Genomic DNA, 25,462 nt, shown 5'->3' with positions numbered 1-25,462 from the left:
ATGTATTTCTTGATCAATTATCAATTGGTAAATATGCAGTAGGTAGTTCTAATCGCATTTCCTGAAAATTTATTTTGAGATTTACTAATTTTCCCTATATAATATGATTAACTTTAAAGATGAAGTTTAAAGAAACACCGTGGGTAAATACATTTTACTTTGAGGATTTAGAGACATCTTTGTGAGCATTTTCAATTACTAAATGCCTGATTTTCAGAACCTGAGGATCGGATAACCTTTACATTTATGAGCTTTAAAACAATTTAAAATCAAATTATTAGATTAAATTTTATGGTATGGTTTCTCATTGCAATTTCCAATATCTAGTAAACTCAGCCGTATCAATGACATGCGGATCTGAAATTGTATGCAACGGGCACATCATTTTACAGTCTTCTTTTGGAATGTAATTTTTTTCTGGTAAGAAATGTCCTTTGATATCGAAAGCAATCAATTTTTCTTTGTCTATTCGACATCTGAAACCTCTTACGTACTGTACTTTTCTATGAAATGTTCCTGCTAAATTTTTTAACAGGTCTTCAATTCTTTCTTGAATTTTGCACGTTTTTGCCTTTTCCAAATCACATTCAGGCATCAGACAGAATACTTGAAGCTGTATTGACTCTTCTGTGACGGACAAAAGGAAGTTGGTTTCCTTACACAAAAACAAAGCGGCGTTTTTGTAAAGGCAAGATGTTCCATGATTTTGTAGTACATTCCAACTATCTTCTTGCATACAAGCAATAACAAGACGGTAAAACAAGAAAAATGGTAGAAATTCAAATTGGTAAACAAGAACAGATGATTTTCTCTCAGATTTCTTGATGATATCTAAAAGTTCTTTTTCTATTTCTTTACGATTCATGCACGGAACGTAGTGAGATTCTGAACCAACGGCCAACAAACCGAGTCGTTGCATAGAATAAACAATCGACATTTTATGACATTGCAGATATCGTTTATCTTTCTTATATGATCCATCTTTAATGTTATAATCTTCGTCTTCTTTCTTAAGCCTTTTAAACAACTCATCATCTTTATGTTTCCAAATCTCTATCAGAAGCCGATCTCGCAAATTTCCAGTTTCGTAATATTCATCCCAGTCCCTCTGGGTGACAGGAATACCTTTGAAATGAAGCTTGTCTGTGATAATATGTTTGAAGGCGTCAATGAACCACTGGACGTCTATAATTACCTCTTCCTCCAGACCATTTTCATTAAAATATAAAGCTTTTCCGGCATCATGATAATACCGCAGCATATCTCCTGTTCCCTTTTCAGCTCCATCTGAATCATCATGTTCCTTAGTAGTAATCTCTGGTACATGTACTTTTGTTGTTATTTTTGAAATCTTCAAGATCCGCTTTGAGTGTTTTTTCTGGTTAATTTCTAATCCAAAGAAAGACCATTCTTTTGGAATGTTCTCGCTCCATCGTTCATTGGAAGCTAAGTTGAAGAAGCACATTTCTAAATCATGGAGAGGTAAAGTAACGTCGGTGCAATAAACGTTTTCGTCAGTGATGTACTGTGGTAAATATGATGACTCTGGAAACTGATGACGCAAGCTCTCAATCAGTTCCTTTTTATCCTTCATTGATAAAAAATATCAAAGTAAATTAAAGTGATAATCAAATATTGACTGTACTGTTTTCCCGTTCTGTTTAAAAGACATTAAATGGCATTGTGATTTTTTTTATTTAATTCCTTATAAATCTTCATTTCCCAACTACACAGAAAAGATCCTTGAGTGTTACATTTATTGATTCCCTATATATATTAGAGAGGGAAAATTATCATAATTATTGTATTATTGACTTTCTAATACTTGCTATAATTATATGCCGATAATCCAAACACATATATTTTCATACATGTATAACATCGAATTAATCGGTATCCTGATACAATGTATTTTCTTTAATAAAGATTATAATAGATCACTAATACATTACAATGCAATGTGTTAAAGATTTAAGTTCTTTAAGAATATAAAAATTATAATGTTGTGTATATGAAAAGTTCAGTGAAAATATAACTCACCCTAAACTGTCTTATTCCTTCTTCCCAATGTGTTGCAACAATTAGAACTACAGGTTTTGTATCTTTGTCATTGTCAGAACCACAGTAGGTATGTATAGACTTTATCCAGAACACAAAGTAGTCTGTAATAAAGAGAAGAAAATGTTCCTTTTATAGTTTGTATTAGGAAAAGAAATACTTTTTTAAAAAAAAAAATCAACTTTGGGTTTTCCTTCAGTATAGTTTTAAGTGCACTCATTCTTTTCGAGCTTAATGACAGATGATACAAACATTTTTTTTTCTTTGAAAAAGACTTAATATCATGTCACAAGTTTAGAAAAGTTGATGGTTCTTGGAATTTTTTCTCCTAAAAACTGGAATATGAAAAAGACTTGAAAAATATTAGTGCTACATGTAATTCAATGAAAAAACAAATATAGAGAAATTACATTCAGTATAGGTTTACAGGTGAGAACAAATTTTAGAATATATTACATTGGTGTCAAAAGTGTAAAATAAACTTAAGAAAAAATTTACCAAGCCAGGTAAATTTTATTAGGAAAACCTAAATTGTAAAAATCAGCCTATGTGATATTGCTAATTTTTTGTCATTTTGATCTTCCTCTTAAAATTCACCTGGCTTGGTATATTTTTCTAAAGATTATTTTACACTTTTAGCACCGAGATAACATATTCTAAAATTTGTTTTCACCTGTAAACCTTTACTGAATGTAATTTCTCTATATTTGTGTTTTCATTGAAATATTACTAATATTTTCAGTCTTTTTCATTTTCCAGTTCTTAGGAGAAAAATTTCTAAGAACCATCCACTTTTCTAAACTTTTGATATGATATTAAATCTTTTTCAAAGAAAAAAAATTGAAAAAAAATGAATATTCTCTTTTAATTGAAACACATGTCCGTAATTTTTTAATCCAATTTTTGATTAGTTTTAGCTCATTTTTGAGTATCATCCTTAGTATACTGGAAAATGAAAAATCTTGTGATTTCCTGTACTCGTTTCTTCCTTCTGAAGGGTGTTTTTCATGTTTAGAAATTGAAACAAGCCAAAAGGCGAAAAATCTGGCCAATATTGTTAATGTAAAAATAACTGTTTATCACAAAAAAAAACTCGTTTACTCTTCGGGGCGTGCGGTTTTGGACACTGTCATGAAGAAATTTTATGTAGTAGATTCCTGATTCTGGATCTTTCCTCTCATTAACCTTTTGATTTTTTGCAAAAAAAAAAAAAAAAAAAAAAAAACTTTCTAAATTCTTCCAGAAATGAAACTGCCTCGCTGAATACGAATTTGAAAAAAAAATCACTTATATTTAAGAAACGTGCATGTAACTCTGTCTTTGTGCTTTTGCAATTCTGTACTTTTTTTCGGACATTTCCTGTTTCCGTCAAGTACATCTTATTGTTAATTTTGTTTCGAGGGTTTTAAGCAACAGATTCAAGTTTCATTATCTGTTTAAATTTCAAACAAACGTGGATAGCTACAATTACTGATATTATATAAAATAATTGTTAAGATATTCTTACATGCTGATGTTTTCACTCGTTTTTTTCAAAACATGGGGTGACCTTTGAGTTCTAAGCTTTTTTCTGTCAAACGTTTCTTTAAAGCAATATGAGATGCAACTTTGATGTCGGTTTTTTTAATTTCAAAATTGTAAATGAATATTTCAATGACACAAGAAAACAAGGTTGATAAACTTCTGTTATTCACATTTGCGATGGAAGAACTATTTATAAGCTTCGATTGAATCAAAATTATATTATTGTCGTTTTGTACATAATGATTTCTTATATAAAACTGTATATTACATGTACATTGTATATAAAAGTCTTTCTTCTGCTTCAGTTTAGTCTAATTGATCATAAAAGTTTAAGTTATTACCTACAAATTTATCATAATAACACATTTTAACAGGAAAATATTTTTTTCTAATGAAGGTATGAAGGTATGAAGAGACCCACGAATTAATATCCACCACGAAATGTAATTTTTCACATTCATTGCTACTGAACAATTTTTCAAGCATGAAATCAAATCCCAATGACCCAATGTAATTTCCTCAAACCACGAAAATTTGACCCTTCAAAAATATATGAAACATGGCTCGACTCAGAGTTAAATAAAATACAATTATTATTTATTGTGTTCCAAAATTGAGACCATTATCATGCAAGTATACATCTTTGATTTGTTCTTACAAATAAATTTCTTGCATTAATAAGAAGTATTTGATTTTTTTTTCTGTATGATCTCTGTACATGTATTCAAGGTAAAAGCTTACAAAAGAAACAATTAGAAAAATCATGTGCCGGGGCATGACAAATAGAGAGACACAAGCGGGGCTTGTAGCACGTGGATTGGCGGAATAAAGAGCATGTTCATATAAGGAATAAATATCATTTCTTCGATTTCATGACGATGAACAATCGATTGGCTTGCGTGATAATTTTACGCTTAAGCGTGTATGCAAATTACCACACAATTACCAATCGATGGATCGTATCATGAAATCGACAAATTAGACAGATATTCCTTCACTACATGTAACAAGAAAATAAGTCAAGAATTCAGTGCGTTAATAATACTTTAAAGGTACTTGGACACAGATTTGAAGTTAATATTTTCTCATTTTTTCTGTATAATATCATTGTTTTTATACCTCCATAGGTCCATCCAGCGAATACACTTCCATCTTGATCACACACTTTCTTATCCACCTTCTGGTCAAGAGGTTTAGAGGCGTCCACAACCACAACATAGAAAGCTCTCCTGGTCAGGTAAATCTGGTGACAGGCATAGTACGCACATTGTCCTCCAAAGTCAAAGAATGTCAGAGTCTTTGTGTCAACATTTGTAGTATTTTCTGTCTCAAAATTCTCCTGGCTTTTCCTTGCTAAAAAGAATCATCAGATAAAAATATCACATTCTATCATTTTTTTCAAAATATAATACATGAAAGAAGCAATAAAATGGTATTTTCATTCATAGCATTAAAGACAAATTTAATTAATGTTTACTTTTAATTAACCAAGTGATAAAATTAAAATGCTGAAAGTAATTTATGTGCATGGTTACGCACAAAGCATCAATTCTACTGTCGACAAAACTGTCCACTTAGATTATATCTGTAATTCTGGTTGTTTAAAATCAGTTTAACATTGATTTGCAATGTCTTTAAAACATGAAATGTAGCACAAATAAAAAGAGAAGTTTAAGTGTTTTTTTTTAGACAATCACGGGTGTTTCGTTTTATTACAAAATATTGAGGGAGAAAGTAAGAAAAAGGTATGTCATATATTTTATGTAAGATTTTTTTTCTCATTTTCCTCTCTCAGGCTAAGCAGCATCACTTATATTTTTTACCTTTCAATGAATTTGTTTCATCGCATATGTTAAATATTTCCTCATGGACCTCCAATCCCTCAGTAGATTTTATTTTCTTGATCTCTTCTTCACTACAACCAAGCAGCCGTTTAAGAAGCGTGGTTTTGCCCGCCCCAGCACATCCTACAATCATCCCCCGGGCGTGGTGGACTGTCTGTGTTCCTCTCTTAGCGTACTCCACATACCGCTCTCTGGCCTCCTGGTCCCACGACAGTATTTCTTTTGGAACTCCCACTATACCATGATTAAGAAGAAACAATTTTCAACAAGAAAGCTACGCATTTCTTTTTACTTAAGTTTCATGGAAAAAAACTGAAATTTGACAGACCTGTACCTTCTAAATGGAGATGGTTATTCGGATGAGACCGTATGAACCGAGGCCCTGTGTTGCAGTAAGGGCTTGCACAAAAAAAAAAACCCTTGTTCAATGGCCCCAAGTGTCAAGTATAGGACAAAATTTGCAGCTCTCCACCGGCAGACGGTGGCATCTCCATATGAATGAAAATTTTCGAGAGGGACGTAAAACAATAAACAATCATTCAATAAATAAATCTAAATGGTGGTAATATTAGTAGAGCATCGAAAAAAAATAATATTTTGACTTTCATTTACATTCTTGATAACTTCATTTTTATGGTGTTGAGATTGATTTATTTATGTACATCTACATGAATTCAACTAAATTGTAATATCATTTTACTTAAATTTATGCATAGATACGCATTGCTTTCAGTAGTGATATATATATATAATACATGGTTACTGTCTTGAAATATAAGCGATATTTGGGTGAGGGTAAGAAAACGTGATAAAGAGCGAGGCTTGTCGAGCCCTCGTATGTTTTCGACCCGAGCCCACTATCCCCTATACGTCAAGACAATTATCATGTATTTTGTTTCTCCTGCAACAAAATTTAACATTTGAACGTCCAAAACAAGTTATTACCGACAGATTTAGGCACATCTCTGTAGTTGAAACTATGACGCCATGGCCTAAACATTGCAATATTCATGGACACGTGTGTTTTTTAAATCAAGTTTTCAATTTCATTCTATAAGACCTACAGTTAAACGCTTGAGTTATCCGAAAACTCTTTTATTTGACGTTTTATATAATTTTATACACAATGTACTGGCTTACTTAATAAGAAAAAAATTAACAATGACACATATAGTAAGACAAAATAAAAAAAAATAACTATAACAAATAAATTGAGACAAAATAATGTTTAACATTTTAAAAAAAACATTATGTCAGTCGAGAAAATCTAGACGGCCGTCGTGTTATTTGATAATCCAGTTTTACCTCATTGATAATAATTTATCAAATAATTTATATATTGTTAGACTAAAAATAATGAATAAATACGCTTTATTGTTCTCTATCTGATTTTAATTACCATTCACATTCACTATATACATATGAACAGCCCACCTTCCGAGAAAATCATTTGATGCATTTAAAAAAGGTTGTATGTCTCACTTATAATAAAAGGGAAGGATAAGTCATCAAATCAACCCTCTTTAAAATATCCTGTAGTTGTTCGTTTGCCAATACCGCACGAGGACCCTTGTATATTTCCTTATACATGTATTTACATTTCAAATAAATTTCCATTGCGATTCTTTACGATTTAAAATGCAGTTCATTTTCTCATGAACTACATTACATATGTACCACGAATGAGCATGAATATCTCCCTTGTTATGTCAAAGTAACTCACTTGATTAAAAAAAAGTAGTGCACACTGTTTTGCTTTAAAAATGGCAGTTAAATGGCGTAAATTTATGGTAAGTCTTAAAAAATGTAAATGAAGGATATGGAAATTACGAAGAGTATTCAATCTCAAAGTCCAATAAACAATAAACAAAATAAGAGCAAAGTAAACACGGACCTCCGAAATATCAGAGGTGGGATCAGGTGCCATGGAGGAGTGAGCATCCCCTGCCGACCAGTCACACCCAATGTGTGCTCGTTGTCATCATCGGGAAATAACGGAAAAAAAATCTGTCGTCAATATAAGAAATATAACGCACTTCATGAAATATGCCGGCCTGAAGCATCGTAATTCATAACCTCGTGAATCTTCACAAAAATTAAATTCATTTCTTAAATATATCATGTATAACGAATTAATGAACTTTGTGAATATTGGTAAAAGGTTTAAGTCGTACATTTGTTTGTATTTGTATACTAATATCTATTTTCCAAAACGGTTTTACAAATCTCTCTGAGTCTCTCTCACTGCATTAATACTTATTTAACTTTTGCCTTTTAATCTTGCTAAAATTGATTTCAAAGAAAATCAGGTGTAATATTTATCAAACCTCCAAAATAGGGATGAAATATAAGCAACTTTGCCTTAAACAATAACAATAAATCGATCAATATTGATTTTAAAACATTTGATTATACGAACAATGAAGAGAAAAATAAACAAAATAAAAGAATGAATCGGTTAGCTTTAATTTCATATAAACGTGTGTTTTTATTAGTATTACGCCAATCATTCGATGAATAACGGAGAAAAGTAACTGCATTTAGTAATACGGAATTGTGACGTTATCAGCACCTTAATTGCGTCAAGTCATGTGATACAAACATGGCGGCGCCCATAAATAAGGTCAGAGAATTGAGTGTTCACAGGTGAAGGACTTCAAATTTTGACATTAATTCGGCACTCAGGGCCATTAATCAATGAGGGATCATTATCGTGCCAAAGTCTATCGTGACTTTAATGAACCTTCGTTTTTTTAGGAATTATCCTTTGACCCGCAACTTTCAATTCAAGTGCCCGTGTGCATGGCGAAGGAACAGGTGCTACCTTTTTTATGGACGTAGATTACTTTGGGTCAAGATTCGAGCTCACGGCCTCCCGATCACGGAGCGAGCGCTCTGCTTACTGAGCTACTCTCAACAGATGGGTATATGTAGGTAAAAATTAAATATAATATGAAGCTTCAACTCCAAAACGGTGGTTTTGTTGCATTTGGAAAACAAATTTGTAAAAGTCTTTGCTAATGAATTCTAAAAGGCCAACCAGCATGCGCATGAATTGTAAGAATTACATGTACATGCTGCTTGAAATCTCTAAAACTTGTGGATAGTTCAGTCTGGTCCTCGTATGGCTAAAATACATGTAATAACTTGGGGATAGACCTGTTCGAAAAACCTTAACCTGTTTATTCATCTGGAAAATATATGTCAGATCCAGCATCCGAAGCAAGTCTGCTAGTGTCCATCCCTAGATGCATCATCCATGCAAGTTTATTTCATGTAGGGCTTATAGTTAATTAACGTGGAGCCTCATTTATTGGGACGCTTTGGTTCCCAGTCAAATTGTCCGGATATGTGAAGCGTCTGGATACCTGATATTTGGCGTCCGGGTATCTGAATGTCCACTGTACTCGGGAATAGACCTGCACCAAACACTTTAACTTATTGTATCATTATCTCTAAAACATTAATTCGTTTTTTTATCATAGTTTTGTCGCCTATAGTGATGATTTTCTTAAATTTTGATAGGTTTTTCAATCATCAACAGAAAATGGATACAGTTTAATTTCTTTGATTTGAAGGTCGTAAGCTAACTAACATATGTAAAATCGTTCAATTTATATCTCAAGAATAAAAAGAAAATAATCTTAAACGGTAATATTTACAGTGGTTTAGGAGCTATGGCTATTCTCTCTGGTGTGTATCCCGTTTAAAATATATACTAGGAATAAATATGAAATGAAATATTTTGTGGGAAAGAATAATTATTATGCTGCCTTATAATTTTTAGAAGTTACTGAGTATTACTATCTTGATTTCTGATATATTGATAATTAACCCTTTTTTTAAAATTCTTTTCAACCTCAAGCAATCCAGATTATCATAGATTCTTTTTAAATTCACATTTCATCATACATGTATCTTGGAATGAAACTGCAAGTGCGCTTGCATTAAGCGGAATTCTGGGGAAAAGATTTACACTCCAAACAGAGAGCATGCTTCTTCATGCACACTCATGACCTTGATCTATTTATAGATTGCACTGTCCTTCGTCGTTCTCAATGAATATTAATAGGTCAGACATAGACTGTTTTACATTTCCTAGAAAATACTTCATTGCTTCTTATAGAAGATAAGTTCATATCTATAGCACATTATTACCGTATTAATATATCCTCAATCGCTGTTGCAAGTCGAAGATTTAATGTATTCCTTTGGAAGTCTGATTCAAGGTTCCCTCGATCAATATTCGATACATTGCATCAGACATGCTCAGGTCGGAATTCACACAATATTCCACTTGCCACAAAGGTTCCAAAACAGTTAAAAAAAGAATAATGATCATTTTCTTTTCACTTTGATATAGGAAGTTGAGAAAACACTGTTAGACAGCCATTCTTAAAATTTTCATAATGATAGACGTGTAAGTGCCCCTTGAAGCTTGTGCACGTGGTCAGCGCCCACATGTGAGAAATAGACCACAGCAGAACTGCAACATCTGAGACTTCCTGTGTGGAAAACTGCGCTGATCTATAGTCAGGGTCACCCCCCTCCCCCAGTGAAAGGAGTGAGAGAGATATATGGCATCCAGTATGTTATTCAATAGTTTTTTTGTGATGGTAGACATGAAAGACAACGGTATACGTACTGCATATATATTAAATTAGTTTGAATATTTTTTTTAGCTCACCTGAGTTGAAGGCTCAAGTGAGCTTTTCTGATCAAAATTTGTCCGTCGTCTGTCGTTGTCGTTTGTTGGCGTTGTCATTGTAATTGTTGTAAACTTTCCACATTTTCATCTTATTCTCAAGATCCACTGGGCCAATTTCAACCAAACTTAGCACAAAGTATCCTTGGGTAAAGGGGATTCAAGATTTTTGAAATGAAGGGCCAAGCATTCTTCCAAGGGGAGATAATTATAAATTAGAGAAAAATTAATAGCATTTTAAAAAAATCTTCTTCTCCAGAACCAATGACTCAGGAAAAATGAAACTCATGTGGAATCATCCTCAGGAAATGTAAATTCAAGTTTGTTCAAATCATGACCCCCGGGGTTAGGGTGGGGCCAAAATGGCCGACCAAAGTTTTACATAGGAATATATAGGAAAACTCCTTGAACATTTTCTTCTCAAGAACCACTGGGCCAGGAAAGATGAAACTCACGTGGAATCATCCTCAAATAGTGTAGATTCAAGTTTGTTCAAATCATGACCCCCAAGGCTAGAGTGGGGCCAAAATGGCCGACCAAAGTTACATAGAAATGCATAGATTAAATCTTTTAAAATCTTCTTCTTTTTAAGAACAGTATGAACCACTGCCCCAGGAAAGATGAAACTCATGTAAAATCATCATCATGTAGTGTACATTCAAGTTTGTTCAAATCATTACCCCGGGGCTAGGGTGGGGCCAAAATGGCCAACCAAAGTTCGACATAGGAATATATAGGAAAAATCTTTTAAAAATTTTCTATTTAAGAATCATTTGGAAAGGAAATATGAAAATGAAATTATCCTCAGGAAGTGTAGATTCCAAGTTTGTTCAAATCTTGACCCCTGGGGCTAGGGTGGGGCCAAAATGGCTGACCAAAGTTTTACATAGGAATATATAGGAAAAATTCTTTAAAAATCTTCTTCTCAAGAACCTTTGGGTCAGGAAAGACAAAACTTACGTGGAATCATCGTCAGTTAGTGAAGATTCAAGCTTATTCAAATCATGACCTCTGGAACTAGTTTTGGGCCCAAAATGGCTGACCAAAGTTGAATGGATATATAGGAAAACCTTTTAAAATCTTCTTTCAAGTACTTCAAAGCCATGATTGATGATATTTTTGTATTTATATGGAATCATCCTCAGGTAGTGTAGATTCAAAGTGAGCGATGTGGCCCTTGGGCTTCTTGTTTAAATTGTTTTCGTGGATTTCAATACTTTTTGGAAGCAATTCTTGTCTTTCCTAATACACAAAAATGAATGCTTAAACTTAGAGATTGATTTAAATATACATGAGGTACATGTATATATGCGAGTCTCTCCCCCCCCCCCTCCAACACACACACTCCACATTATACATTGCCTCGAAACCGCACAACTAAAAACTTTTAATTTAATAATAATTAAAAACAATCTTCTACATTATTGCTTTATTCATTTGACATTTACCTGTATGAGACAACCTTCCTCTGATGTCCGCGGCCGAGATTGGAGGTCAGAATAATGACCTTGATTCAGCTAAAACAAGGTCATTCAGAGAATTCGTTTTCCCCGCTTAGGGAAAAAGTAAACCATGCACTGTTCCGGGGGAGGGGGGGGGGGGTCGGATCCCCTAGCTGACTGAATTTGTAGAATCATTAAATGTTAACTGAAGCAAATAAAATATGGCAATATGGATATAAAGATTTGATTGCTTATTCTTTATTATGTGTATAGAAGATTCTTTTATATGAAATACTTATCACACTGTAATGATGATTTTATGAGTTTGCAAAAGCCAGACCTCAAAACTTTTAATTAACTATCCTTTACTAAATTAAAAAAAAATTTCAGAAAGAAGGAAAGTGGATTATCTGGGATTCGAACCTCTCACATGTGAAGCTAGAAGTTAACCTCTAGACCACAAAACCGGTTGTAAACGACGAAAATTATATGCAAACATAAAGTCACATACATGACTGTATATATTCACTTTCGATATAAATGTCAACATTTTACACAATGCATGGTGTCAGCCTAAAAGTTTATGAAGCAATTTTAAAAGTTGTAGTAAGAATATCATAAGTCCGCCGAGAACCTGCATGTTTTATACGTAACGACCCTTCTCGTGCCCCTGTGCTAAAATAGCTATATGTAATACAATAAATACTAATAAAATAAAATGGGGCGGGAGACGTAGAAATAAAATTTTGTCTATGGTTTATAATTTACAGCATTATATTACAAACAAGAAAACGATTATAGTAGAATTTTTAAAACTTATAATATATTACAATTATTAATAGCTCTTTAAGGAACAGACATGATGGATAATACAAATTATTTACGATAACGAAACAATAAGGAAACTTTCTGTTATCCAGTGGCTGAAACTAAGCTTTTTTTTTTAAGCTAACCTTGTGAATTATTATCTATAAGGTTTAATACAGAAATAATACTCACAACGTTTACTGATACTGGAATGAATCCTACTGTCAGACACGGTACAGTGTGTGATGATGTCCAGCTGTAGTTTGTTTATAAAGAGCTCGTACATCGTCTTCGGTCTGTACGGTACATACAGACATCTCTCTCCCTCACTCCTCTTATAATCCCAGGACCGGCAGTATTCTGATATCACGTCACGTGACGCCGTGGTCAGGAAAAACTCCAGATCACTGTCCTCCACCAGACACTCCGTAACTAAGGTGTACATGACGTCATGTCGGATGTCGTCTGATACAAACGTAACCTCACCATTCTGGGTTTCCATAACATCATCTTGAAGGGATGTCACATCAACATCATCAGACGGAGAAATCCTTTGGTTATACCGTTCTCGTATTTTTATCAATATTGACTTGAACAACTTTCCATTTACAGTAGCAGTGTACTTGTCACACAACAGTAAACTGTAGAGAATACTTTTGTCGACTTCTGGATATTCCTGATACTTGCCTAAAATGAATGAAATCAAAGAGTTAAAGGATTACATGTATTTCCAATCACAGACCTGTGTATTCAGAGATTTATCAAAGTTTACTTTTCTTAGACAGTTCTATTATATATGTTTTTGATTTTAAGACGAAAAACACAATTTTAATAAAACAGAGTCTTTCTGGTATTGCCTTCATAAAAATTATTTTATACGTACAGAAATGATAACTGATATTTTTGTCTATATAAAAAGAGTTTAAATAGATTCTCGGATTTCTCCCCAGCCTGGAAGTATGTAAGATATGAAAGAAAAACTGCACGACCCTCCAGATAATAATGACGTGGTAATAGTGTATGGTAAAAAAAAAGAAACGTTTTTCAAGTGTAAAAATTGTTTTGGATGTCTTCTACAGCGTCAAATGACACAAAGATATATTTTTTACATTCTGAACCGCGGCTTGCAGCATAGCCTATTCTCCCATTGGCATTATTACCTGACCAAGATGGAGGGTATCAGCAAGTGGTTCATTTTGACAGTCCTACATCTTCATTTTGATGACAATTAATTCTTATCATTCATTAATGATCATGGGTATTTTTTTTTACATCAATGAATCTATTAATGAGCAAATGCAGTAAATGTTTATTCTAATTCTTTAAAATTATTGATTCAACTATTTCACCTTTTAATATCTTAACGTGCTTTTCTTGCATGGACGCTTTTTAAAAGTTGTAAAAGATTTTTTCTAATGCTTAATTTTGTTTGCAACCAATTTGATGCCTTTCATTAATTTAACTTGTATGGGTCTGAATTGAACCAAAGTACTGCAAACATTAATATATATAACTTAAGGTAAAACTTTTCATGATTCAATAATGGTATCATGTATTCCGGGACAATCTGTACTAGTATGCCTTTTTGACTTTACCGGTCAATAAATCTTTAAATAATTTAATATGTGGATAGGGACCATAAATTTGGGCATTCTTAAATTTGCATTGAAAAAGTAGAATTAATTATAACTTTTAATACAACTTGGTAAGTAACACAAATCGTGCAGTGCTACTATACTAGTTAAAGAATGACAACTCACTCGTGGACGACAACAACTCATGTATGTAAATTTTGTCTTTCATTTGTTGTAATTTTACCTTTGTTATAAACACATCTTGTATGATCAGATAAACCCTTTTATTTATTTCTTTGTGAATTTTCCATTTTAAAAAGATCAGACCTTTCTCATTATGTGTTAAATGAGTCTGGGGCCCGTTTCACAAAGCTGTCTTATGACTGAGATCTGTCTTAAAATCAAAAATTATCGTAAGATCATGAAGATTGCACCATAGCCGTTTCACGAAACTGTCATATCTTATGATAATCTTAAGATCTATCAAAGTCTTAAGACAACTAGATACTTGTCTTAAGTCTAAAGTGAAACTGGCGACAATATATATTTTGACTAAAAACCAAAGGATATTTAAAGATAAACGGTTTTAGTGATTGAACAATCCTTTGGACTATATTAGGCCAGACGGAACGATGACCCCCCCCCCCCCGGTCAAAAAATCAAAAAATAATTTGCCAATAAATAGACAATAGAAAACCTAAAATGTACCTACTTTATGTTTTCCACTTTATTCATTTCAAAGCATTTTTTTTTTGCTTGTGTCTCCTCCCAACTGCATTTGCACCCCACCCTCTTATGCTTCTTAAGGCCATGTATGTACAAGTATGTAAAATCAATTTATCATATATGACTTTATTCAAAATTATTTCATTTGAATACTACCCTGCAAGAATATCACAATAACTATGACCAAGCAATTTTTGAAATGGCTAACGTAATTCCAGATCCTGTGTTTGAGATACATGTAGTTTATTTATTGATAGGTTACAATAATATCTTTTAATAAACAGAAATGCGAAGTGTTTGCATTTTTATGGATTAGATAAGTCCATGAAAGTAAAAAAAAAAACAAACTTATATGTAGCTACACTGCATAATTTAGACGCTTTACATTATTTTGTTACATTCTTGTGATTTTTTTTTTAGAAATTAGAAATAAACATTTCATTCAGTCGTACAAAATTAGATGAAAATCAAATAATTTTATTCTTGGGGTATCCCACATTAATCTACCGGAATGTGTAATGTGTATGAAAATCATGCTGTAACATTAATTCTGATGCTGTATATGTATGCTCTCTTCATTCTTTCTTAATAGTATTGAAATTATAAGATTTTGATTGGAAATTGTTTTTGTTTTTTTACTTCTTTTCTTCATTTGTTAGCCTTATTATTTTATTGCTGTAGTTGAATCGTTTTAAAGACACCTCAATCGAATTTTTTGACAAACTTTAAACACGATTTGGTGTTTCAAAAGGATTCAATGCTATCATCATTCATTAATTATAAAGGTTCAGATACTCTAGAAGCTTTAGTTAAAAAAAATTATCTCATAAATTTCGTCAGTAACTACTTTTTTTCTGAGCTAGGAGACATTTAAACAAATTTTATTCAATTTTGTTTTGTGATGAAATTAATTCAAATTTAATTTTATGACCCAACCCCCAACACACAAAAACACACCCTAATTACCGGTACATTCAAGTTGATGCAATATAATGTTTTTTTCCGAGGGTATATCTGCAAAATTAAAGTAATTCAACTAAACTTCGTGCAAACATATTTTCAACAAAAAATCCCTGTGAAATTGAAGAATGGAATTTGTCTTAAGATTTGTCTTAAGATTTCTTGTACTTAAGATAGTTTCGTGAAACAGCAGTGGCAAATCTTATGATTGTCATAAGTCAGATCTTAAGATGATCGTAAGATCTATCTTAGGACAAATTTTACGATAGTTTTGTGAAACCCAGCCCTTGTCAATAAAGATAAAGACATATCTTAAATTTCATCCATAAGTTCATCGATGCAAATTGGTTTCAGACTTTGAATTTGGATGATAAACCACTTACTCTTAAACAATCTGTTACGTACTTCACATATCAGACTATTTAACCCCACATTGCAGGAATAAATAATGGTTTCAATTAAATGAGATGGATGAGAAATGTCTTTTTCTTTTACAAATGGCAGGTGAGATGCACGCCTCTCTAACATACTATCCGTTTATCCTTGAAAATCAAATGTCCATGTTTTTTTTTTCCTTTCGAGGCTTGATTTCTGTCATCAAATCTAATACATGTAAGTTATTATACTTCTAAAAGGTGCACAGGATATTTAAAATGAAGAATAATCAAACTTCTCTTCGTTGATTTTCACTTTAAAGGTATCACAACTCACGGAATATAGAAGTAATCTTAGTGACGTAGCATTCTTTTTGATGGGAGGTGGGAGGGGGGCAACCCCAGAAATTTTTTTCACTAATACTCGATAAAACCTGGACAAAAAAAATGAAAAATTGTTCAAACTCGAAAATCTGTTCTATTTAGTGTGTGAGTGTAAGTGTGAGGGTTTATGAGGGTGTATGTGAGGGAGGGTGTATGTGAGAGAGAGAGTGTGTGCGTGAGAGAGAGAGGTAGGGTGTCTGTGTATGTGTAAGTATTTACTTACTTCTTTCAGTACCCAATTTTCACTTAAAGACTGCATTACCAATTTATTTCCCTTTATTGACAATACTGCAACAAAAACTGAGGCAAGGCATTCTTATAATGAACATTTCCAATAGGATAAGATGTGTCTGATGCATCTTATATCCCTTACTTTTTAGATGTGTTCAATCGCTTCCGATAGACAAAACGTTTTGCAGGCAGGGTAATGCTAATTATAATGGTAATGCATTGCAATGCATTACATGAAGTCAAAGTAATGCTAGTAATATGTACTGCCCAAAAATTTGCATTACATCAAATGGTAATGTAATGCATTACTTAATAATATCAATTGTGATGATGGCATTATAAATTTGTAACATTACAAAGCATTATTTTGTATACATCTTTTTAAAAATAATTAAATGGTCATGGACATTATAAATTTATTGCAGGATAGTGAGAGAAATCTTCTAGTCTCCCTCATTATCATGCAATAAATTGTTTAATATACCAAATCAAACACAATGCAGGAAATATGAAGAAAATGCAATGAACATTACAATATGAAACAGCTCTATAAGTTATACCATTAGCCGCACTTCAGAAAAAAAAAATCTTCCATGTGATTTACACAAGGCAACATACGAACCGTACCCATGAGAAACGTTATTGTAAATATTTATATTTTTTTACATGTTAAAATTGACACAATCAATCAACAATATAAACAATCTGACTCAATAGTATAACGATATCAGTCATTGCATTTTGACATCAGAGTCGTGAAAAAGACGTTTTGTTGCATGCAGAACACGACGGACACGTGACTGCCTCGGTCAATCAGATTCCTTTTTACTAGGGATGTCAACGAATATTTGAATATTCGAATATTCATTCGATGAGCTGATATTCGAATATAAATTTGAGATTCGAATATTCGTTTTTCAGTATACAAGCATTAAAAAGAGAGAAAAACCTGGAAAGTTATATTAGAAATTGAATCAAGTTTGTACAAAAAAAAACACTCCTCTTGGAATACCTTAAAGGTGTGAAGAGTGTATTTATTAGCCTAAGAGTAATTTATTTATTTGTTCACTTAATTAGTGGTATAATAGTTTCCAGAACTAACAATCAGCTTGTATTGTTGTAAGTACCCAGTTTTACAGTAAACACACAGACTTCTTGTTTATGTAAATATCATTAAAAATCATTATCAGGAATTTATAATTAGCAAAAAGTAATTGCTTTTAACATTTCACCGTTAGATAATTGTTCTGCTTAGTATATTTGTAGGAGTTATTAGTGTAGACTTAGAAAGACGATCAATTAATCTGGAACATATTAAAGAATCTTTTGAATTTTCAAAAATCAATCATTACATTTTGGGTGTATACTATTAAGTAATTTTTTAAAAACATAAATAATAGTAGTTCATTTTCCGAACTCTACACAAGATTTTATTCTAAAATAATGGCATAAAACCTGTACTGCTTGGCAGGAGAGTGAAGGTTTATATTTAATAATGGAAAATGAATTTATTTTATCGAATATTCGAATATATTCGAATACTCCTATCGAATATTCGAATATCAATTATTGACAATTTTGACATCCCTACTTTTTACTTGTGATTATTTATATGAGATATATATTAATATTATTTAGGTTATTTTTCTTATTGAATATGTATCTCATTTATATTTTTTTTTTCTTTGTTGCAAATGATCAAAATTTAATGAAAAAAGTAAAAATATCTGAATCGAATTTGAATTATCATTTATCATGTTTAATTTTTTAAGGAAGTGGATACGCTTATGAAAAAAAAGTTAAGTTTTGTATTTCGATTTTGAAAAACCTCCAAACGTGTAATGGTAATGGATAACTTTACTCAAGTAGACCTAATGGTAATGTAATGCATTACTTTAAGAAAAAAGAGTAATGGCACTGCATGGTAAGAGTAATGGCACTGCATGGTAATTTAATTGTCTTTTTGAAAATTAAATGTAAAGTATTCTGATTATTGTAGTTTATAATACCAATTTTGAAATTACTTTTTGAGAAAAGTTTTTTTAACATTATTGAAAACTTCAAATCAAGCTGATCCATTCCGTTAATTGGTTGATCCATGGAAAAAATGCGACTAATCGATTACATATACCAATAATCCTCTGATTGCCATCCTCAAATATAACCGTTTGCCGTTAATACTCTCTCTATTTTAATCGGTCCGAGGTGTTCCTGATTTTGTAGTCCATACTTACTTGGTTTTCTGTAAGCTTTGTTGTCGATGATGTAAATGTCCAAATGTAGACCTATACAGGATCTCACGATGTCAGGTCTACTGTATCCCCCGTATCTCCAGAGCCACGTCACGTGATCTACACTGTCCTGTGATCTTCCTCTGTAATAAACAGCCTCCCCTTGTTCTTTTAAGGTTATCAATAACTGCGTCCGTTCATTTCGAGTTCCCCTTATTTCGTTGTACGGTATGTTTACTGTAATATAAGAAAATCGAGAATATCAAATACACATTTTATTGAAAGGAAATATATATATATTCCAGCTCATTAACTTTATTCATGCATGTCGTTGTTTTCCCTTCTGTTTTGTAATTTTTTTTAAGATCTATTATTCGTCATGATAAACAAAATAAGGGAAATGCCAAGAAACGCCAAATAAAAAAAGAGAAGAAAAGGAAAAGAAAATTTAGAATTTTTCTATATATCTATTTAAGCAGGAAAACAAATAAATTCTTTGAAACAGCATGTTCTACAAATTTACAATGATCCTTAGAACAATACAATTAATGGGTCCTTTTTATGTGCCATTTTACTTTCGAATATACAGCCAAATCGTTCTTTATTGGTAAAATTTAGATACTGGTGAATATTTCTAAAAAGCACGTTAAGCATCATATAAATCAGCATGGATTTGAAACAATGGAATATTTTAGAAACCCATGGATGCCCTAAATCCGGAAAGTTCGTACCGAACCTTCTTTGAGTTTCGTTTATGTAGATCAAGAGGAAGAGATATTTAATCGACACCTGAACAATCTGATGATGAATCATAGTCGGGCGCGTTTTCTAAATCTGTATATAAAAAAATAAATGAAATTGTGAAGTTGCCTGTAACCATAATGATCAATCTAAGAAATTGGTACTCTTGCATTTGAAATATTACAATAATAGTGTCATTGAATTTGAAATTAAAAAAGAGTGTTAAGGTGGCTTTCAATACTTGTTTCATTGCCTTGCTGGAATGTTAAAAATAGCTGACAGTTTTATGAACGACACTAAACTCTCTTTACCCTCCTTTGTTCTAAAAAACAAATACATACAAATATCTCAAAATGGCACGACTTTTGACTTAATGATACAAAACCTACATGTACCTATGTTTCACAGTGAGCACCTTTGAGGAATGTTTACCTGGATAGATCTCAAGAGATTATCAGTATTTTAATTAATTTATTCCACACGTGGGCCCAACATTGGTCACACAGGTATATATCTCTAAATAATATACTTTCATATAAATTAGATGAATTTGATTGGTCAAGAAACATTTGTTAAAAATACTATTGCCCGCTGAATATTGAAGCCACGCCTTTCTAGCGTAGCAACAGTCAACATTGCTTGACGACGGGTGATAGTCCAAAAAATAGTGACTGCGTAGAATTTATGGGCGAACGGTTCACTGTTATATGTATTTGTATAAAAAAATTCAGTATAGTATAACTCGGCTGCGCTTCAGTTGACAATGGTTTTCTTGGGGTGAAAATTTTCAATCTTATCCTCAACTTCATGCAATATTTATATACTAGCTATTGAGAAAAACACTATTTTAAAAAAAAATTAAACATTTTTAATATTTTAAGTACCAGCCTAATCGTGTGCAAATTTCCTACTCTCACACAAGTTTTATAAATTTATTCGTCATTCGCAAAAGTTTGCATAACGTTAGGCTCATATTAAACAAAGACTTTGAAATGAATGACCGTTCTCGATTTACTATAGAAAAGCACAAATGTTGGCTGACCCCTACCACATTGTATGGTTTTGTTGTTTGTATATTCGTGAATTTCAGCGGTAAAACTTGTTGAATCATATGGTTTAGATATCAATTAATGACTTGAGATGAAACATTTTACTTAATTTGATTGTTTATTTTTTCACATTTTACCGGGGCCTATAAGTGCACTGGTTCTTTTGGTAAACTGGAATTATTAGATATGGATTATTACATTTTGCGTCGACATCAGTCAAAGCTTAAAACACAAAATCTAATAACACCATTTTTTGGATTATTACATTTAGCTTTATTACATTTTTCGTCTTGGTCAAGGCTAAAAGTAACAAGAAAACGTACTTTTTATTTTTTACATTTGGCGTTATTTAAATTTTGTATTAAAGAACAAAAATGTTAAAGATTAATACGTAATAAAGAAATATAATTATTTTTTGGATTATGTTTAACAAAAATCATCATAAATTGATAAACACATACAACCATGGGAAAACTCACTTTATAAAATCATTAAAACTGAGACAATCACACCAACCTTTTACAATCCTCATCTATTTTGTACATTAATAGTTCTTTTTATGCCCCCTCAAGAGAGAGAGAGAGAGAGAGAGAGAGATTACAAGAAAATATTTGTTGAAAAAATATTTGGGCTTTTTTTTTATTAATTGTTTGTGCCTGCATGAAATATCAACCACACCAATAATTAAGATATTAAATAACCATACCAAACACCACCTTCTTATTGATCAAGGTAAATTTACGATGGTATAGAACATGATGATGAACAAGCTATTTTTAAATACATGTATATGTAAGTCTTATAATACATAAAACCCGACTTCTTTTCTCATAAAATAAATGCATCTATTCTATATTCTAAATAGATGCTCTTATTTTAACACCAATTTAAAACTAAAAGAAACACACAATGAATCTTAACCATAAAAATAATAAAATTATAACATTATATAAACTTACAAAACAGGACTAACAGCTCATATATATTCGTGTCCTCCATAGTGACGTGAGTCAGTATGTTCATCTGTAGACGGCGTATCAGTAAGTCATCCCAGCCACGACCACAGACACACTTCTCTCCAGGTTCTCTGTTGTATCTGTCTGATCTCAGGTACACACTGGCTGTGTTATAACTACTGTAACAGAATGATATAACACGGTTTATTGATGCTATCCTATACATTGTCTCATCTCTTGTGTCCTCCGTTATCTTGTCCTGATCTTCCCAAAGATAATCACGTGACTTCAGGCTGTCCAGAGTCTGCTGTGCTTCCTCACGTGTTACAGGATTCCTATAACGGTACCCTTCCTGTCGTATCTGATTAAGCCTGTCCAGCCACTCTGTGTCAGAGAAGTCAGGAGGACCGGGGTCAGAACACAGAAAACAGAATAACACGGACACCTCGTCATCAGTCAGTGTGGAGAACTGATCTAAAAAAAATTAATAATAAATACTCGTATAGTTAAATGGATAGATTAGTTGAGATAATCACTAATTAAACGTATATTAAAGCTAAATCTATTTCTTTCTGCCTTTATATAACGTTAATCATGTCATTTTGAACTGCAACACATAATTACACTTTTAATGAATAATATAATTCATAAAAAATCCTCTTATGTTATACATTTGATTTTTTAAAAAAAAAAAGCAGTAGGTAAATCTTTGTTGACTATGATGATATGGGGAATAAGTGGAAAACAGAAAAGAATATTTAAAAGCAAGATTTTTTCTAAATAAAGATACGCATGTAAGGCCTTTCAACTAATTATTCTCGTTGCCTTTATGGTATTAACATTTCATAATTTAAAAAGATTTATTGGTATTTGAAATTCTCATTGAATGGAAAAACAACCATATTCAAGATATATTTCTCTGTTTAACAGTTTTTATGAACAAGATATACGAGTAATATAATAATTTTTTGCGTGTGCATTTTTGTTCGTCTTCGATATAGAAATACATTTTACAGAGGTACATTTTTATTATAAAATGCAATAATTCTCTTCTTCTTTTTACAAAGAAAAAAATGCTAAAAAACATTTTTAAAATGAATTTTTAAAATTAAATCAGGTTGAAAATAAGAAGTGTCGTGAGGGGCGGGGGGGGGGGGGGTTAGATAACTGCATGACAAATAAAAACATACAATTTATGCTTGATTTCAAAATGACTAGGTTCTTCTGACAGTAAAGAATCTCTTGGGAAATGCTGATATATTGACACTATAAAATATCTTGCTACTAGTAGACTTTTACGAAAAGCGCTAACTTTCACATCATTTGACGGCTTACTGTTACACTAGGACAATGTACGGAAGCTCTAATACGATATATACAGTGGCGGATCCAGAGGGGGTGCGGAGGTTGCAACCCCCCACCTTTGGCTTTGCAAAAAAAGAAAGAAAGAAAGAAAGAAGAAAGTCCCAATTTTTTGTGCTCTTACTATAGATGGGTGTGATTTTACGATAGAAAATGTTCCGTGAAAGACTAATGATGTAATGTATAAGGAAATTCGGTTGCGAGTACAAAATAAAACCACACCCCTTTACATAGTAAGATTTTCGGGTTCGAAGTTATATTTTCCTTTCTTTTTCAAAAACAATCAAGTTATTCATTCAAGTACTTTTTCCAGGTAAATCAATTAACCTCCCACTTTTAAAAACCGTACTCCAACAGGTACCTATTGAGTTATTTAACAACATGTATGTGTAAAAATTACGTTATAACAACTGTTTTCCCCTTCAACTACCCTTTGATAAATCCTTCGACCCCCCCCCCCCCTTAAAAAAATTCTAGATCCGCGCCTGATATACACATTTAGCTCAACATTTAATTAAACGAAAAGGTTGGTTCTTTTCTATGCACATTGAAAAAAATTACGCACGTTGAAAAAAATTTGCAAAGAAAGATATTGACATACCAAGTTTATCTATCAGAAGGATATGGACTGGACTCGAATTATGAAATTTTTCTTCCAGTGACCTTGAACTTCTCCAAATAACCTTGGTTTAAGGTCAAGACACACCCTTATGTCATGAACAATCTTTGTGTAAAATGAGAACCTTCCAAGTTTATCTATAAGAAAGATATGGACCGGACACGAATTAGGATTTTTAGCCGGGCTTATTGCTAAAAGAGCAATTGCCGGCTTATGGGTTCCTGTTCAAGGCAGGATGTTGACCCCATAGTCGCCATTTTAAAGTTACGTGCAAAAATATAGTTCTTACTCTCAACCGCTTTTGAGATAATACAAACGCTAAATAAAGCAAAAAAATAAAACGCTATATAAAATAAACGTTAGTAGTAATGACTTTGAAAACTTCATAAGTTAAAGAACATAGTTCATTAGCGTAAGGATTTTTGATAATCAGTGTTACCGTAGTTCTCTACACATACGAGGTAAAGCAGTAGAGGGAACCAGACTGGCCTGTTTGTTTGTTTACATTCAGCTGCGGTACCAGTTTAATTCTGATTCTGACAAAATCGGACCGTGGTATTAGGATTGAAAAACTCACTGTCAGTTTCTTATCATTTATATTGATAGTTTTAAAATAATTTTTTCATCAGAATATAAACGTGATTCATGTAAGAAATCCATTCTACTCTGTAAATGAGCCCGGCTCTCTGTACTTCTGAGTACTTTGATTTCTTTCGGCGACCTTGAACTATGTACCCCCAAACTTTGTTTGCAGGGGTATAACTATGCACTTAGTTACTTTATTTAATACCCGGGAGCAGAGGAGAAGATTTTCAAAGATATAATGCATTTTCACGATATACTTATTTAGCCCCACCCTAGCACTAGAACCCCTGACTCCAAAGCCATGAATTTCACCATTTTGGTAGAGGAATCTCTGCTAATTACATTCATGCAAACAGTTTGACTGCTTGATGACCAAGAGTAAAGAAGAAGATTTTTAAAAATAGCATTAATTCTAGTTGTTTGGGCCCCATCCCTCAGGCCCAAGGGGGGCAGGGATCATGAAATTCATAATTCTTGTTCCCCTTCACCAGTAGATGCTTTGTGCCAAAGAATGATTGCACTTTATGTACAAAAAGTGGCCCTCGGTAAATTGCGCAAAAATAAAATATAGAAATTAGCCTAATGAAGTTAATAAAACAATTCTTCTAGGTCTTAATCGCTACTTTGCAAAATTACAGAAATTTAAAGTGAATAAAATTAAAGGGCGAGGCTGTGTTTTGTAAGAGAGGTCAATGCAAATCACAAATCTCCATTGTTATTCAAAGTTATTCCGATTTATAGAGCTTAAGTACATAGTGAGCGCATGCTTGCCTTAATTTCTCAAAAGGACAGAATGTGTGAACTGTTGGAAATTCAGCCTATCTAAGGGAAAATTTTGGGCAAGCCTGCGTCGGGGTAAACTTTTTGATAAAAGGTACAAAACTCCGACAGTTTTCTTCACTGTTTATGGGTGTTTACATGTCATTGACCTGATTGTGACCTGTTTAATATTCCAATTAACCACATGATTTGTAGACTCAGGTAACATTGTGAATACAAAAAATCAATAAACCACGTGGTTGTAGATCCGATTGACATTCCGTCGAAAGACGTCAAAAGTAGACCGTTACATGTACATGTACATTTACAATTAATCAACATAGAATTATGTCTCCTTTTCTTTGTCGAGTGTTTTAATAGGGTGATGGAATATGACATTGGACAAAATGTAAAGATAGTTTATTTTTAGACATTGGATTTAGGGGGCACGTTTGGAGGCTCAAGGAGTTTCAAAGATTTAGCTCCCATCTCCGAAGTAGCATCATTCCTCAAAGTGTTTTACTGTAAAAA

General features: G+C 32.5%; 1 protein-coding gene across 1 annotated transcript; it reads right to left on the bottom strand.

Annotated features, from left to right (window-relative positions):
- Positions 1-304: 304 nt before the first annotated feature.
- Positions 305-22,080, bottom strand: LOC134232337 (uncharacterized; the record flags this gene model as incomplete). The annotated part of the gene is made up of 7 exons (XM_062714288.1): positions 305-1,588; positions 2,041-2,162; positions 4,702-4,935; positions 5,406-5,660; positions 12,573-13,067; positions 18,864-19,097; positions 21,610-22,080. Coding segments are annotated over 7 exons (3,095 nt in total), but the record flags the coding sequence as incomplete, so codon positions are not given.
- Positions 22,081-25,462: the final 3,382 nt, after the last annotated feature.

Source organism: Saccostrea cucullata, unplaced genomic scaffold (genome assembly GCF_032062105.1).
Source record: "Saccostrea cucullata isolate Sc308-1 unplaced genomic scaffold, CSIRO_AGI_Scuc_v1 ctg5714, whole genome shotgun sequence".
NCBI classification, from domain to species: Eukaryota; Metazoa; Mollusca; class Bivalvia; order Ostreida; family Ostreidae; genus Saccostrea; species Saccostrea cuccullata.
The sequence above is the reverse complement of the archived record's forward strand: the minus strand, read 5'-3'. Positions and strand labels throughout refer to the sequence as shown.